This window comes from Bombina bombina, chromosome 9, assembly GCF_027579735.1.
Source record: "Bombina bombina isolate aBomBom1 chromosome 9, aBomBom1.pri, whole genome shotgun sequence".
NCBI classification, from domain to species: Eukaryota; Metazoa; Chordata; class Amphibia; order Anura; family Bombinatoridae; genus Bombina; species Bombina bombina.
This window is the reverse complement of record NC_069507.1, coordinates 176908487-176926780: the sequence shown is the minus strand read 5'-3', so window position 1 is coordinate 176926780 and position 18294 is coordinate 176908487. Positions and strand designations below refer to the sequence as shown.

At 37.1% G+C, this 18294-nt stretch overlaps 1 protein-coding gene across 1 annotated transcript in view; it reads left to right on the top strand.

The window, feature by feature from the left end:
- The window catches only part of SLIT1 (slit guidance ligand 1), a 503550-nt gene that overhangs the window by 400559 nt on the left and 84697 nt on the right, over nt 1-18294 (top strand). Inside the window, exons 10-11 of the mRNA XM_053692504.1 lie at nt 9914-9985; nt 13092-13163. Of these exons, the coding sequence (XP_053548479.1) occupies nt 9914-9985; nt 13092-13163 (144 nt within the window). The remainder of the gene's footprint in view (nt 1-9913; nt 9986-13091; nt 13164-18294) is intronic.

Below are 18294 nucleotides of genomic sequence, written 5' to 3'. Positions count from 1 at the left end.
CGTGTTTTGTGCAACTTTTTAGTCTAGCTAAACAGTTAACCAGAGCTCTGTAGTCGCTGTAATCATTCTAGTGTAAATCACAATTGCGCTCAAGTGCTCACATTTACGAGTAATACCAGCAGTAAACCTGACGAGCGCACACACCCGTGATAAACCCCTTATCACTGACGCGTAACTGTTAGTGCTTCACTCGCAATCTGGCCCTAAGCCAGCTCAAGTTACTCCAGAAGATTTATGACAAAAAGCGTGATATGCCTTCCTGTAGTGATGTGAAGTTAAAATAAGAAATAAAAGGAAAATCCTTTTAAAATTATGAATAATACATATTGCAATGATTTCTAATAAGTATAACCCACTGCTTAGTGCTTTTTTATTACAATAATAAAACAGACTGTTTTTAAATCCATTTAACAAATAAGAAAAGGTCATCTTTGCAATAGGATGCCCTTTAAATGTGTCAACATTTTTAAATCCACTTCATGGACAAATAATTTTCCTATTAGCTTGTTTACAAATATTGTCACATAAGAAAACCTTGTAAAAGATTGGTAGAAACTGCAGTATAGGATACAGATCACAAGAGGCAGCTGATGGCCCTGCAAATGTTAAAGGTGGGTGCATTATGTAGGTTCATTAATAAATAGGGTGACCATATTGCCGCTTTTAAAAGGGACACATATGAAAAATACATATGTCAGGGTTGTGTAAAGAAATGTTTTGAATAATGAACCCTGACACGTATTTCCTTCTTAATACAGGGAGAGTCCACAGCTGCATTCTTTACTTGTGGCAATACAGAACCTGGCCACCAGGAGGAGGCAAAAATACCTCCCCCACTTCCCTCATTACCCAGTTATTCTTTGCCTTTCGTCACAGGAGGATGGCAGAGAAGTGTCGGAAGGTTCGGAGTAGTCTCTTATGGAGGGTAGTACTCTTCAAGATGGGACTGGAGTTTTAAGTAGTCTTGTCAGCCTCTCAGTGAGAGCATTGATGAAAGTTAGAATCTGGAGATGCAGGGAGAGTCTTTCTGCGAAACCATCCAGACTCATATTAACAGCTCCTTAAGCAATCAGCGTTGACGAGTTTCGCTGCCTGCTTTCTTCCTTCAAGTCCATGTCAGAAGCACTGCTATAATCTATCAAACTTGAAGGACCATGTTACTGTTCCACGGCATAATTTCCGGTAAGATTGTTTCATTTTTTACACATATTGCAAACGCTAGAAGACAGGGTCACAGTGTGGTTCCTTTTATCATATGGAATCAAGGGTTAATATCTCCTGAGGGGGAATATGAACAGTTGGGTTTAATCATATATGCTTTATTTTATTTTATGCTGCTTTATGTGTAAGATGTTTATGGGCTCATAGGCTGAGATGGAACATACAGGTTTCACTTTCACTTTGATGGTTGCGCAGCTTAAAAGCTTGGCACGCTTTTACTCATAGCAGGGACGGTCCTGCATTGCGCACCATGTGATATAAAGGTGCCATTTGTTTTATTTAAAATAAAGTTTGTTTTTTCTGTAGTCCTCCACATATCGTACTTTAGCTATGAAGGATTTTGATTCATTAGAGGGTTCTCCTTCTATTTAAAAGAGTAATGCCTGTTTATATTATGAGGGAGCTCTGGAATATCCGCCTTCTCAGTTATGTTCCATATGCCTTGATAAGGGGATTGACATGTTTTATAATGCTAAGCCACCCACCTCTAAGGAGTCCTCGTCCAGTGAGGTGCACACCCTACATGCATCTTTGTATACACATGCAGCTTCCCATTGCACTGCTAATCCTCCATCTGGAGGGGGCATTTTTTCACCATACATTACTGCGCAGTTTCATACGGCGGTGTCTTCGGCCATTAGTGCTTTCCCTCGCACTGCTAAGCGCAAGCGAAAGGTTAAATCTTGCACTCCTGCCGGGGTGGCATCATGTAATTTGTTGGATATATCTGATCAGTTATCCGAGGATGAGGTTCTCACTGAAACTTCAGAGTATGAACTTTCAGGGTGGGAGTTTGCTGTCTATAATCCTCCGCCTGTGGAGGATCCAGTTTTAAGATTTAGGACAGAACGATTACGCCTTCTACTAAGGGAGGTTTTGAATACATTAGAGGTTCCAAAAGCCGAGCTGCCAGACGAACCTCTGGGTACTAAATTTGATGGCAATCATTATTAAGGACGAGTGGGACAAGATTAGATTCGTCGTCTGCCTTTTAAGGATCCCGGTTCCGAGCTCTCTATGAGGGTGGGTTTTTCTCTTTCCCATCCCTACTTGGTTGGCACTATTTTTACGCTTGCCACACGTAATACTAACCCGTGTGAGGATAGTTCGTCATTGATAGAGCCGCCGGATATAAAGATGGAAACTCTGTTAAAGAGGATGTTTTAACCTATGGGATATTTGCTTTTACTGGTGGCGCTTTTCGCCACAGTTGCTGAAACGGCTACCTTTTGGTGCGTCTCCTTCGAGAAAATGATCGAGGTGGAGGGTTCTCTCGACATTTTTCAGGAAAGAATTACGGCCTTCTTGGTTACTAATTCTTTTATCTGTACTGTTATTACTCAGATTAATTAGCCTATGGCTAAGACTTCAGGTTTTCTGTTCAGGCCCTTAAGGCGCTCTGACAGATATAACTTCTAAGTCTAGTCTCTTTCTCTCTCTTTTAAGGGAAATAGTTTGTTTGACTATCTCCATGGTTTCAGGGGCCAAGAGTGCCTTCATACTGTAAGATAAGGAGAACAGATCATATTTTTGTTCCTTTAGTTCTGATAAAAGCCCAGCATCAGAGGCCGCTGCTAAGCCAGAGCAAACCAAGAGTTCTTGGAAGCCGGCTCAGTCCTGGAATAGTTACAAGCAGAGCAAGAAGCCCACCGAGACTAAGTCCGCATGAAGGGGCGGCCTCAGTCCTATTTTGGATCATGTAGAGGGCAGACTGAAGCTCTTTCAGAGGCTTGATTCAAGGATGTCCAGGATTCTTGGGTCAAATCTCATCCACCCAGGGCCAGATTCATCCTTTTAACCTGTCTTCAAGACTAGGAAAGAGGGAAGCCTTTCTGGAGTGCGTAAGGGATCTGTCCTCCTTTGGAGTCATTGTCTTAGTGCCTATCGCAGAGAGAGGTTTGGGATACTATTCAAACATTTTTGTGGTCCTAAAGAAGGAGGGAACTTTCTGTCCAGTTCTGGACCTAAAGTGCTTAAACAAATTTCTAAATGTCCCCTCGTCAAGATGGAGACAATAGGGTCCATCCTTCCCTTAATCAGGAAGGGCAGTTTATGACCACTATAGATCTGAAGGAGGCATTCCTTCACCTTCCAATCCACAGGGCATATTTCCAGTTCCTCAGGTTTGCGTTCCTGCTCCAGCACTGCCAGTTCATTGCACTTTTGTTTGATCCAGCTACTGCTCCAAGAATCTTTACAAGGGTTCTGGGGGCTCTTCTGGCAGTTGCCAGAATCCGGGTGTAGCAGTAGCTCCCTACTTGGATGATATTCTGGTACAAGCAACATTGTTTCGCCTGGCGGAAGATCATTCGGAATATCTCCTCTGTCATTTTCGATCCCTCTGAGGGAAGATAAATAGAGAAAGGAGTTCTCTTATTCCAAGCACCAGGGTAAAATAACTGGGCACAATAATAGATTCCATAGACATGAGAATATTCTAACAGACCAGAGAAGTTGCAAGCTAGCTTCAACATGTTTTGCCCTCCAGACCTCCTTAAGGCCATCTGTGGCTCAGTGTATGGAGGTGATTGGTCTCATGGTGTCCAGCATGGACAGCGTTCTCTTTGCCAGGTTCCACCTCAGGCCGTTGTGACTGTGCATGCTGAGGCAGTTTAATGGCGATCATTTGGATCTGTCTCAAAAGATTTCTCTGGACAACCGGTCAAGAGAATCACTCTCTTGGTGGCTCTGTCCAGATCACCTGTTCCGAGGGACATCCTTTTTAAGATTATCCTGGGTGACTGTGACTACGGACGCAAGTCTGTCAGGATGGGGAGCTGTTTGGGTCACCAAGAAGGCGCAGGGCCTGTGGACGCAGGAGGAGAGCTCCCTCACGTTCAACATTCTAGACCTTCTGGCAATATTCAATGCTCTGAAGGCTTGGCCCCTACTGGGTTCGTCCCAATTTATCTGATTCTAATCAGACAATATAACCTTGGTGGCTTACATCAACTATCAGGGGGGGACGAGAAGCTCCCTAGCAATGAGGGAGGTATCTCGGATTCTGGAGTGGGCGGAGACCCACAACTGTTCACTGTCAGCGATCCACATTCCGGGTGTGGACATCTGGGAAGCGGATTTTCTGAGCAGACAACCCTTTCATCTAGGGGAATGGTCTCTCCATCTCGAAGTGTTTGCGGAGATATGCCACAGGTCGTAAACCCCGGAGATAGATCTCATGGTGTCCCGTCTCTATACCAAGCTTCCCAGATATGGTTTGAGGTCCAGGGATCCTCGGGCGGAGCTAATAGATGTATTAGTAGTGCCTTGGAGGTTCAATCTCATTTCTTTTTTCCTGCCATTACCACTCCTTCCTTGAATAGTGACTCTAATCATTCAGGAGCAGGCGTCAGTGATCTGATTGCTCCATCGTGGCTGTGAAGGATATGGTTTGCAGATCTAGTGAGGATGTCATCATCTCCTCCTTGGAGGTTACCTTGTCGCAGTGATCTGCTGGAATAAGGCCCCTTTCTTCATCAAAATCTAGTTTCTCTGAGGCTGACTGCGTGGAGATTGAATGCTTAGTCTTAACCAAGAGAGGGTTTTCTGAGAGGGTCATTGATATTCTCATTCAAGCTCATAAGCCGGTTACTCATCACATCTATCATAAGGTGTGGAGGACCTACTTATTCTGGTGTGAAGAACGGGGTTTGTCCTGGCACAAAGTAAAGGCTGCCATGATTCTTTCTTTTCTCCAGGAGGGACTGGAGAAGGGCCTCTCAGCTAGTTACTTAAAGGGACAGATTTTGGCCCTGTCTGTTTTACTGCACTAGAGGCTCGCTGAGCTTCCGGATGTACAGACTTTTGTTAAGTTTCTGACTAGGATCAGGCTGGTGTTTAGATCTAATGCTCCTCCTTGGATTTTGAATCTTGTTCTTAAAGTTTTGCAACGGGCTCCGTTTGAGCCTATGCATGAGGTTGGCATTAAAGGGACATGCCACCCACATTTTTTCTTTTATGATTTAGACAGAGAATGCAATTTTAAACATCTTTCTAATTTACTTATATTATCTAATTTGTTTTATTATCTTGATATTCTTTGATGAAAAGCATATCTAGATATGCTCACTAGCTGCTGATTGGTTGCTGCACATAGAAGCCTCGTGTGATTGGCTCACCATGTGCATTGCTTTTTCTTCAACTAAAAAAATTGAAAAAATGAAACAAAATAAATCGAAGTAAATTGTAATGTTGTTTAAATTTCTATTCTCTATCTGAATCATGAAAGAAAGATTTTGGGTTTAGTGGCCCTTTAAGTTGTTGTCTTGGAAGGTTCTTTTTCTACTAGCTATTGCTTCTACGCGCAGAGTCTCTGAGATTGCTGCCTTGCAATGCGACCCTCCTTATCTGGTGTTCAATGCTGATAAGGCTGACAAACTAAGTTAGGATTTCTTTTTCGGGTTGTGTTAAATCACAACATCAATCAAGAAATTGTGGTTCCTTCCTTATGTCCTAATCCTTCTTCATCGAAAGAACGTTTACTGCATAATCTGGATGTGGTTCCTGCCTTGAAGTTCTATCTTCAGGCTACAAAGGAATTTAGACAAACTTCTCTGTTTGTTATCTATTCTGGGAAGCGAAGGGGTCAGAGGGCCTCTTTGACTTCCTTATCTTTTTGGTTGAGGAGTATCATCCACTTAGCATATGAGACAGCGGGACTTAAGCTTCCTCAGAGGATTACGGCTCATTCTACAAGAGCAGTGGCTTCCTCTTGGGCCTTCAAAATGAGGCCTCTATGGATCAGATTTGTAAGGCGACTACCTGGTCCTCCTAACATACTTTTTCCAAATTTTACAAGTTTGATGGTTTTGCTTCTGCTGAAGCAGCCTTCAGGAGAAAGGTTTTGCAGGCTGTGGTGCCCTCAGATTAGGGGCTGCCTTTCTTTTTTACCCTCCCATAAGCAATCAGTGTCTTCTGTAGCTTGGATATTGTTTCCCAAAACTAATGAATGCAGCTGTGGACTCTCCCTGTATTAAGAAGGAAAACATAAATTATGACTTACCAGATAATTTCCTTTCCTTCGATACAGGGAGAGTCCACGGTGCCCGCCCGTGTTCTCCGATGGGCGGCCCTAAATTTTTTTTTTTTCTTCTGGCACCTTTTTCACCCTGATATTTCCCCTACTGTTTCCTTGTGCCCTTGGCAGAATGACTGGGGTATGAGGGAAGTGGGGGAGGTATTTAAGCCTTTGCCTGGGGTGTCTTTGCCTCCTCCTGGTGGCCAGGTTCTGTATTCCCACAAGTAATGAATGCAGCTGTGGACTCTCCCTGTATCGAAGGAAAGGAAATTATCTGGTAAGTCATAATTTATGTTTTTTCATATGTGTCCCTTTTTATAGGGGCAATATGGTCACCCTATTAATAAAGGACAGTATATATAGGGACACTAAACACCTTGTAATTACAAGACATTTCTGTTTACTTGCTATAGACATCTATAACCTATAACACCAGCCAATTCTAAACATTTTTAAAATAAATTAACATTTTGTTTGCTGCCGCTGCATTTTAATAAACTCCACCTACCACTTATTTGGAGGAGCCAATCCAAGTGTGAGTTTGAAAACAAGGCTAGCCATGGTCAGTACATTAGTATAAAGAGCTAAATTACATGAAAAGGGGGCAAAATATATCATGAAAATATATTGCAATGTTGTTTTACTACACATAGATGAATGTTTTATATTGAAATCTCAAGGTGTTTCCTGTCCTTTTAAAAATACCCTTGCGCTGCAATTCTTGTAAGAACTAAAAATATGCAAAAATCTCTGCAAAAAATAAAAGTAAAATACAAAGATGCAAGTTGTAAAATTATTCTACTCAATAGCTAAGTATGTAGTGAGATTTTCCCACACGCCAGCCCTATATTTGGAGTAAAACATGGAGACTTATGTCCTACCAATTCAGCCAGATTATAATCAGCCATGTTATTGTATGACGGAATAATGAATTGCTTCGGTTTGCTTATTGACAGATGGGGAACCAAATAGGTGCACTGATGACAGGCAGGCACACAGCCACAGTGATAATTAGAAGAAAAACATCATTAACAGCTATATCTAAAGAAAGATGCTAAATTTAAATGCTTGATGCATTGTAGTGTAAAAATAACATATTATTTTACACTTTTTGAGCAACATTTATCAAGCGCAAGGAGAATTCTCCAGGTAATTCTCCTATGGGTCATCTATGCACTCAAATTTATCAAAACAAATTTGTTTTTTGTGCTTCTCAATGGGTGAGCTGAATAGATGTAAAGGTAAATTTATCCAGTCATATTAGTATCTGAGCCTTATTTATCAATGAAAATAACCAACTATTCTTCATGTAAGTCGTAAAGGAACCAATAGCAATATTTATACAGCCCCACTAGCTTTGTTAACGTCCCTCTTCAATAAACTGTCATGGAAGAAAATAGATGTTTCCATTATTTTTCACATCTAATTTTGCGCTACTTTTTATATAATATTTTTGCACCCCAATAAATATTATTTTTGCTCCCTTTTATATGTTATTTTTGCACTCCAATAAAAAAATTTTGCGCTCCAGTAAACATTATTGCGCTTGTTGAGCTCCTACAACTGGAAGAGAATAGATTTATAATGCTGTTCTCCACAGTAGTTATGGAGAACTTTAATGCACGCATTTGCAGGAGAACTGACTGTCTGCTATAGGATAAAAGAAATGATAAATTTGTAACTAGTCAAATTAATGAGGTGGCCACGTACTATAGGAAATACGACAAAAACTGTCTAAATTAACCCTTTTTGGCACACCTCTGCAGCAAACAGAAAAAGAACAGATTAGGAGAATTTTACAGTAGAACATTTATTCGTGTACACATTTTTAGGAGCAAGTATAGGAGAATTGCAATGATAAATCTTGCCCTTTATGTTTAAAAATTCCCTTTTTTATGTGTTTAACTCAAAGGTTTTGTGCTGTTCTATGCACGGAGAAACCTGCTGCCCAGAAATGACTTTTTTCCATCAATTTTACGTCATATTTGCCTCCTATATGTTTCTCATAAACATACAGAGCAGATAATTATCAACTCATACTTGCCAGACACATAGAGAGAGCGTACAAATGTCATTATGCCCTTCCGTGACCTAACTTTAGACAAGTAATAAACTATTTATATCCCTATGAGGCACATGAGAGTAGCAAGGCATCATCAAACTAATCTGTTCTTCATAATTTACTGCCCTTCCTAAATTCCTGAAGCTCTAGGCACAAGTCTAGTCAGTGTAGGCCTCTATTTTTCTAGGTTTTAGCATGTATTCAGAGTCGCTCTCCTTAAAGAGTCAGTCAAGTCAAAATTAAACTATCATAATTCAGATAGGGCATGCAATTTTAAACAACTTTCCAATTTACTTTTATCATCAAATTTGCTTTGTTCTCTTGGTACTCTTTGTTGAAAGCTAAACTTAGGTAGGCTCAAACTGATTTCTAAGCTGTTGAAGGTCGCCTCTTATCTCAGTGCATTTTGCCAGTTTTCAGTTAGACAGTGCTGGTTCATGTATGCGATTTAGATAACATTGTGCTCACTCTCGTGGAGTTATTTATAAGTCAGCACTCAATGGCTAAAATGCAAGTTTGTCAAAAGAACGTAGATAAGGCAGCAGAGGCTTAGATACAAGGTAATCACAGAGTTAAAAAGTGTATTAATGTAACAGTGTTGGTTATGCAAAACTGGGGAATGGGTAATAAAGGGATTATCTATCTTTTAAAACAATAACAATTCTATGGTACACTGTCCCTTTAATATAATCATGTTGGTTATGCAAAACTGGGGAATGGGTAATAAAGGGATTATCTATCTTTTTAAACAATAATACAATTTAAAGGGACATTAAACCCACATTTTTTCTTTCATGATTCAGATGGAGAATGCCATTTTAAACAACTTTCTAATTTACTTCTATTATCTAATTTGCTTCATTATCTTGATATTCTTTCCTGAAAAGCATATCTAGATAGGCTCAGTAGCTTCTGATTGGTGGCTGCACATAAATGCCTCATGTGGTTGGTTTACCCATGTGCACTGTGATTTCTTTAACAAAAGATATCTAAAGAATGAAGCAAATTAGATAATAGAAGTAAATTGGAATGTTGTTTAAAATTGTGTTTTCTATCTGAATGATGAAAGAAATTGTTTGGGTTTAATGTCCCTTTAAGTAGACAGTCCATTTAAACACCCCATTCTATTCCAAATGTACAGTTACTGAAGAATACATGTTAATACCTGCTTATCATTTGCTCTAATAATATTTTAAACAGACACTAAAAAATAATTTGTGTTGATTTTTGCTACTGAAGAATCCTTAGCAGTCTTAATGAATCTAGGTTATTTACATAATCTCATTAAATGCCTTAAAATATCAAGCACTGGAAAGAATCGAGACTCGTGTGTATGCAATTGTAAACGTCTGAAAAGAATATTTTTGGTGAGATCATACTGTATTTTTACCTTGGCTTAGGTCATTATTTAAATAATTGATGTCTTTACTTCATCGGGCGGAAAGAAACCATTAATTAAAAATTAATCATTGAAAAAACATTTTTTATCAAATGTAAAATAGCAAAATCCAAATCATATACACTAATTATTTTGCAATTTTGTAGTCATTTTCCTTGTAAAATGAGACTTATGTGCATAAACAATATAAATGTCCTTTCTACATTTTCCATAGACGTTTGGAGCTGAATGGAATAAAATCTGTCCCACCAGGGGCTTTCTCACCGTATAAGAAACTGCGCAGAATGTAAGTAAACTATACAGTAAAACATAATGGTTAACTAAGGCATATGTCTACTGATAACTTTTTTTTTTAGTCTATATTTTACAGAATTATTCTTACATTCATCCATTAGAAATAGTGTTTCATATTAATGATTTCATTTGTCACATGAGACCCGGAAATGTGTTTCCTGTTGCCATGGGGCAATTTAACTTTTATATGTATGTAGTATTTAAGATATCAAATATTTTATGATTTAACCACTGTTACAAAATAGTTAAAGGCACACTAATCCCAAATTTTTTCTTTCATGATTCGGATAGAGCATGCAATTTTAAGCAACTTTCTAATTTACGTCTATTTTTAATTATTGTTTGTTCTCTTGGTATCTTTATTTTAAAAGCAGGAATTAACGCTAAGGAGCCGGCCCATTTTAGGTTCAGCACCTGGGTAGCGCTTGCTGATTGGTGACTAAATGTAGCCACCAATCAGCAAGCGTTATCCAGGGTGCTAAATAAAAAATGGGCCAGCTTCTAAGCTTTCATTACGGCTTTTTCAAATAAAGATACCAAGAGAATGAAGAAAATTTTGAAAATAGGAGTAAATTAGAAAGTTGCTTAAAATTGCATGCTCTATCTGAATCAAAAAATAAAAAAAACTTGGGTTTAGTGTCCCTTTAAGTCATGTATTTTTGTTCTTATTATTTGCAACAACAGTAAATATTTTAATATTATTTTTCACCTCTTCTAAGTAATTTTACATTTAGATATCTCTGAACCAATATATTGTGGATTTTTTTTTCTCTAAGATCACATATAGTTCGTTATTTCATGTAATTAATTAATTTAATTTAACCACTGTTACAAATTAGTTGTTGTGTTTTTCTGTTCTAATTATTTACAACACCAGCAAATATTATTTTTCCCCTCTCTAAACCAATATATTTTGGAATTTCTTGTCTAAGAGGACACATATTTTCCTATTTAGGACAGTTAAGTCGACATACTTTAATTATTTAGACAAAGAATGCAATTTTGAACTCCATTTTACTTCTAGTGACAAATTTACTTTATTCTTTTGGTGTCCTTTGTTTAAGAATAAACATAGGTAGACTCATAGGCGCTCAGTAGTGTGTATATTTCTATGGCTGCAGTGTTTGAAGCAATATTATATATGATAAGATTACACATAGATGGTACATAAGTATTACTTTACACAAACTGGAATTTTGCAGCTTATATATATATAGATAATGAGTTCCCTGTATGAATAGACAGTTTGAAATTTGATCATAGCAGCACGTAGGCCTATTGTGTTTGCTAAAACTCATAAACCATTTTGCTAAATTGCATAATGTATCAACCACTTCACTCCAGAAAGAGGAAGGAGCACCTTATATTTATTCTTTCTAGTAAAGTACAGAAATGCTAAACATACAATATAGTGTCAGCCATATAGTATCTAATGTATAGTTTCCTTAAAGGGACATTAAACCCAACATTTTTCTTTCATTATTCAGATAGACAATACAATTTTAAACAACATTCCAATTTACTTCTATTATCTAATTTGCTTAGTTTTTTAGATATCCTTTGTTTACAAAATAGCAATGCACATGGGTGAGCCAATCACATGAGGCATCTATGTGCAGCCACCAATCAGCAGCTTCTGAGCCTATCTATATATGCTTTTCATCAAAGGATATCAAGAGAATGAAGCAAATTAAGTAATAGAAGTAAATTAGGAAGTTGTTTAAAATTGCATGCTATTTCTTAATCATGAAAGAACAAATTTGGGTTCAGTGTCCCTTTAATTGTTGATAACAAGCAACATGAATCATAATTATTTTTTATGATTCAGAGAGTAGAATTTTAAATAACTTTCCAATTTTACTTCTAGTAGCAAATTTGCTTCCTTTTTTTGTATTTTTTTTAAAGAAGCTGCAATGCAGTACTGGGAGCTAGCTGAACACATTTAGTAAGCCAATGTTAGCAAGCATATATGTACAGCCACAAATCAACAGCTAGCTCCCAGTAATGCATTGCTGCTCCTGATCCTACCTAGGCATGCTTTTCAACAATGGATACCAAGAGAAAAAGGAAAATAAGATAACAGAGGTAAAATGAAAAGTTGTTTAAAATGGCATGCTACCTATTTATGCAGGGTTCTGTTTGCGAAGGAGAGACATTTACATTGCAATATAATGTTAAAGGGACATTACAGCCAAAATTGGAATCCACATGAACGCATTTCAGTTTTGAATAGAAGCATTTTGTAATATAAATGTGTTAGCAAATATACTTCTAATAAAAGCTATAGCTGTTTCAAAAGTTTATTTAAGTATGCACCGTGCACCAGCATTTTATACACAGCACTTGCTCAGAGAGCCTAAGGTGCTTGTACCATTTGGTAATTACTCAATTTGTTCATTGCTGACATGATACAAGCCCCACTGGCATTCTGAGCAGCTGCAGTATTTAAAATGCTGGTGCACTGAGAATATCCAGCTATGCTTCACATGCACGTGCACAGAAAAATGTTAACACTAAAACAGTGAGAAGTTTTACTAGAATCATTTTTGCCAATAAATGTATATTGCACAAATGTTTCTATTCAAAGATGTAATAAATCTATGTGCATTTTAATTTTGACTGGAATGCCCCTTTAAAAAAACAAAAGCCAACAAACATTTTGTGTATTTTTTTTTCATGCTGGTGAGTTTTTGGTTATCAGGCCCTTAGTGAATATCACTCTTTGGGCTCCATTTATTAAACCTTGGACAGACATTGTGGTATATACCGTCTGCACTTAACATTGCACAAGCAATGCTTGTGCAATGCCGCCCCTTGCTCGCTGGTGGCCAATCGGGCGCAAGTAGGGCCTTTCAATCATCCTAATCGGATTGGGATGATTTCAAGCCACCACCTTTTACGTGACAGACCGCTGCTACTTAAAAATCGTTTCAGGCGAGCCTCCAAAGCAGCAATCACTGCTTGGTAAATGGAGCCCTTTGACTTTAAACACCTTTCTTGCATTAATATGGTACTGTAATATTTGCCCTCCCAATACTTACCATGCTCAGTAGATGTCTATATATTTTATTTACTTACCTTTTTTTCTTTTGTTTCAGAGACCTTAGTAACAACCAGATCTCAGAGATTGCTCCGGATGCATTTCATGGTCTTCGCTCTCTTAATTCTCTGTAAGTTGAATTAAAACCTGATTGCTCAAGTGAAATTAAATTATAGAGAGATGACAACCCAAATACCTGAAGTATATGAGCTCATATTGCAAACCTTCAGAACCTGCACGTGTAATGCAGATTTTAATGTTATTTCCACTACCTAACTGCATTTTGAATTTGGTATTAAATGGTAAATTTGTCTAGTGGAAAAAATAAATATCTGCTATCAATGGCAGCTGTGTTAGCCAATTTATTCTAGAGAGGATTTTAATACAATGCAGTTGGGCATGGCTGCACGGGAAGATGTGAATTTTAATGTGTTTGTTGGCTGCAATTGATGAGAATTTATCAGCACTGTCCTTTCACAATAATTAGAATTTTATGCAGGGAAAACATAGTATCATTAAATGTATTCTACTTAGATGCTCGGTGATTTACAAACCTGTAAAATAGGTCAAAATAATTAGCTTTTTAATGCTTGTACTAAAACTGTATCAGGGAAAAAGAGAATTTTTTTTATTTTTTTGAAAAGTGGGTAAATAAAATGTAGTATATAAATTGTATTTACTTCCTTGTATTTTGGAGCCAAACCCGCTAGTAAGCTGGGGTGGATCTACTCTCATCTATCTATCTATCTATCTATCTATCTATCTATCTATCTATCGGTTTTAAATTATACAGTCATTGAAACTGAAATAGAATCAGTATAGCTTGTCATAGTTTAAGAACAAAATTAAATGCATATTATTAAATAAATATAAAAACTGGTATTCCAATAATGCAAAAAACAAACAAACACATGGGGCGAGATTCGATATAGATCGCAGTTTGCGGCGCAAGCGAGGGAACCGGCGTCGCCCGCAGTTTCAGCTCGCAACTCGAGCTATCCCATATAAGTCGCCGTCAGATGCTAACGTGGCGCAAGTCTCACAAACCAGCGATGTCCAGAAATCTGCGCAAGTACAAATTTCTGGCGTCGCCAGTGACTTGCGCCACGTTAGAAACTGCCGGCGCCTATAAAACCTGACTAAAGTCTAAAACACCCGCACTGTCTAACACGCCTCGCTAACATAGCCCGCACTGTCTAACACGCCTCCCTAACATAGCCCGACACGTCTAACCCTCTATCCGCTATCCCCCCTCACTAGCCTAACCATAAAAAAGCTATTAACCCCTAAACCGCCGCTCCCGTACCCCGCCGCAACCTAATAAAGTTATTAACCCCTAAACCGCCGCTCCCGTACCCCGCCGCCAGCTATATTATATCTATAACCCCCTAAAGTGAGCCCCTAACACCGCCGCCATCTATATTAAAATTATTAACCCCCAATGTAAGCCCCTTACACCGCCGCCATCTCTATTAAAATGATTAACCCCTAATTTAATCTACCTACCCCGCCGCCAGCTATATTATCTATATTAACCCTAAGTATATTATAGTTAATATAGGTATTACATTATATATATTAACTATATTAACCCTAATTATATTAGGGTTAATATAGTTACTATAGTATTTATATTAACTATATTAACTCTATCTAACCCTAACACCCCTAACTAAATTTATATTAAATTAATCTAATTCATTTATAAACTAAAATATTCCTATTTAAATCTAAATACTTACCTATAAAATAAACCCTAAGATAGCTACAATATAATTAATAATTACATTGTAGCTATGTTAGGGTTAATATTTATTTTACAGGTAAATTGTTAATTATTTTAACTAGGTATAATAGATATTAAATAGTTATTAACTATTTAATATCTACCTAGTTAAAATAATTACCCAATTACCTGTAAAATAAATCCTAACCTAAGTTACAAATACACCTACACTATCAATAAATTTAATAAACTACAAACATCTATCTAAAAATACAATTAAATTAACTAAACTGGCGGCAGGGTAGGTAGATTAAATAAGGGATTAATCATTTTAATAGAGATGGCGGCGGTGTAAGTGGCTTACATTAGGGGTTAATAATATTAATATAGCTGGCGGCGGTATAGGGGGATTAGATTAGGGGTTAATAATTTTTATATAGGTGGCGGCGGTGTAAGGGGTCAGATTAGGGGATAGATAAGGTAGATGGCGGCGGTTTTAGGGGCTCACAGTAGGGGGTTAGTTTATGTAGATGGCGGCGGGGTCCGGGAGCGGCGGTTTAGGGGTTAATAACTTTATTAGGGATTTCGGGGGGGGATCGCGGTTGACAGGTAGATAGACATTGCGCATGCATTAGGTGTTAGGTTTATTTTAGAAGATCGCGGTTGACAGGGAGATAGACATTGCGCATGCGTTAGGTGTTAGGTTTATTTTAGCAGCCAGTTTAGGAAGTTACGGGGCTCCAATAGTCAGCGTAAGGCTTCTTACGGCTGCTTTTTGTGGCGAGGTGAAAATGGAGTAAGTGTTCTCCATTTTCGCCACGTAAGTCCTTACGCTGCATATTGGATACCAAACTGCGCGGGTTTGGTATACCTGCCTATGGCCCAAAAAACTACGGGCGACGGCAGAAATATACGGGCGTAACTTCTAGGTTACGCCGTATATGTGATACCAAACCCGCGCAAATATTGGCGTCGCCGGATTTTGCGGGCGACGATTTATATCGGATCGACCCCATGATGTCAGAATCAATCAACTTGTTAAACCAGAAAAGACAAGAAAAGCATTGTTAATCTCAAAGTAGCAAGGAAGAAATAAAATAATAATAATAAAATTAAAAAAAAAATAATATTCATGCTGCTCTGTATAAAGATTTTGAGCTAGATAGATAAATAGATAGATGATAGATAGATAGATAAATAGATAGATAGATAGATAGATAGATAGATAGATAGATAGATGATAGATAGATAGATAGATAGATAGATAGATAGATAGATAGATAGATAGATAGATGATAGATAGATGATAGATAAATAGATAGATATAGATAAATAGACAGACAGATAAATAGATAGATAGATAGATAGATAGATAGATAGATAGATAAATAAATGTATCTCCCCCCAACATTAAATACTATAATTGGGTTACCATGGTTAAGATTGCTATAGATTTATGTTTCATTTTTTTTTAAATAAAAGAAATAATATATCCGTTTTCATTTAAAGGCATTCTACATTGTTGTATATTTAAATAAGCCTCCACTATCCAAAACCTAAGTGTTTTTTTTAAAAAAATATATAATTTTTGCTTGGCAAAAGTTCTATAGTGAACTTCAGATTAATTATAGAATTTCTAAGTATCTTCCCATTACTGGTAACCCTGATTTTAGATACCTGGTTTGAACCCTGATATTTTTAAAAGCTGGCAATCCAAAGGTCTTAAATATTTGGTTCAATTTAAAGAGGAATAATCTAATTTAAGCAAACATTTTGATACTGTAAGGGCAGAAATGTCTCTACCCCAACATATGTTTTTGGGATATTTACAACTGAGACATTTTTTTTACTGATCTTATTCATAACCAGGGTTCAAACTGGGAACTGGGTGCTTTTAGAGACATAATTCACTATATATCCATATATGGTATAGAATGCTCAAGTTTAAAGGGACACTGAACCCAATTTTTTCTTTTGTGGTTCAGATAGAGCATGCAATTTTAAGCAACGTCCTAATTTACTCCTATTGGCAAATGTTCTTCATTCTCTTGATATCTTTATTTGAAAAGCATGAATGTAAGTTTAAATGCTGGCCCATTTTGGTGAGCAACCTGTGTTTTTCTTGCTGATTGGTGGATAAATTCATTCACCAATAAACCAGTGCTGTCCAATGTTCTGGCTTATTTTCTTCAAATAAAGATAGCAAGAGAACGAAGAAAAATGTATAATAGGAGTAAATTAGAAAGTTGCTTAAAATTGCATGCTCTATCTGAATCACAAAAGAAAAAAAATTGGGTTTAGTGTCCCTTTAAGCAAGGACAGTCATAATATGTAGATTTAATTATTCAAAGATGACAAATGTTTTTTTAATGATTTAGAATCCAAGGATATAAAAAAGTATCTATTTTTTTGAAAACACTAATACTGAGTGGAGAGAATCTCATATTAGGCTATTTAACTGTTCTTATATTAATACTGAGTGGAGAGAATCTCATATTAGGCTATTTAACTGTTCTTCTATTAATACTGAGTGGAGACAATCTAATATTAGGCTAATTACCTGTTCTTCTATTAATACTGAGTGGAAATTATCTAATATTAGGCTAATTAACTCTTCTTATATGAATCCTGCAATTTTATCAAAATGGAATAAAGATTGCGTTGGCACTTGTTTCCATTGCCAATCACTGAAATGGATATTCTCTACTGTTATTGGTACTGTCCCAAAATGTTTGAATACTGTGAATTGTTGTGTCAAAAAAATCACTTCAAGAAAAGTGTATCTCACCTCGAGACATATTTTTTCTTTTCTTTAAAAACCAAAGGTCTGGAGGAGATGCTCATTTAATTAATACTGCCATACTAGATGCTATAAATGTAATTTTACGATATTGGAAACATTTTAAATGCCCTAGTATCGCATAATTTGTTCAAAAGATGCATCGCCAACTTGTCTTGGAACAATATAATCTGGGAGTAATTACCATAAGAATGGTTGGAGGTAACCAATGTCTTACTTGTAGCAGTACAGATCCAAGTAGTATATTCGTTTAAAAAAATCAGATTTTTCTGGTTATCGCCATCCATAATGGTACTCATCCATTAAACTAGTTCATTTATGCTTCTTGATGAATGTGTGACAGGTGCAAAGAATGTATATAAATTACCATTGCTTACTTTTTGAGTTACCTTTGGAAAGCCCCAAAAAAAAAATTTGTACAAGGGCCATCTATTGAATAGATCCGCTACTGCTAGTAACTACAGTATCTTTCATTTGAAAGAGACCAGAAAAATTTATTTTTTGGAAATAATTTATTTTCCTACATTGAATATATTCACTCCAGGATATTCTTAAAATGGTACATTAAAGGGACAGGACAGTCAAAATTAAACTTGCATGATTCATATAGAGCATGTCATTTTAAGACACTTTTAAATTCACTTCTATTTCCAAATGTGCTTCGTTCTCTTAGTATCCCTTGTTAAAAAATGAATACGCACATATCCTACACTAGTGGGAGCTGCTGCTAATTGG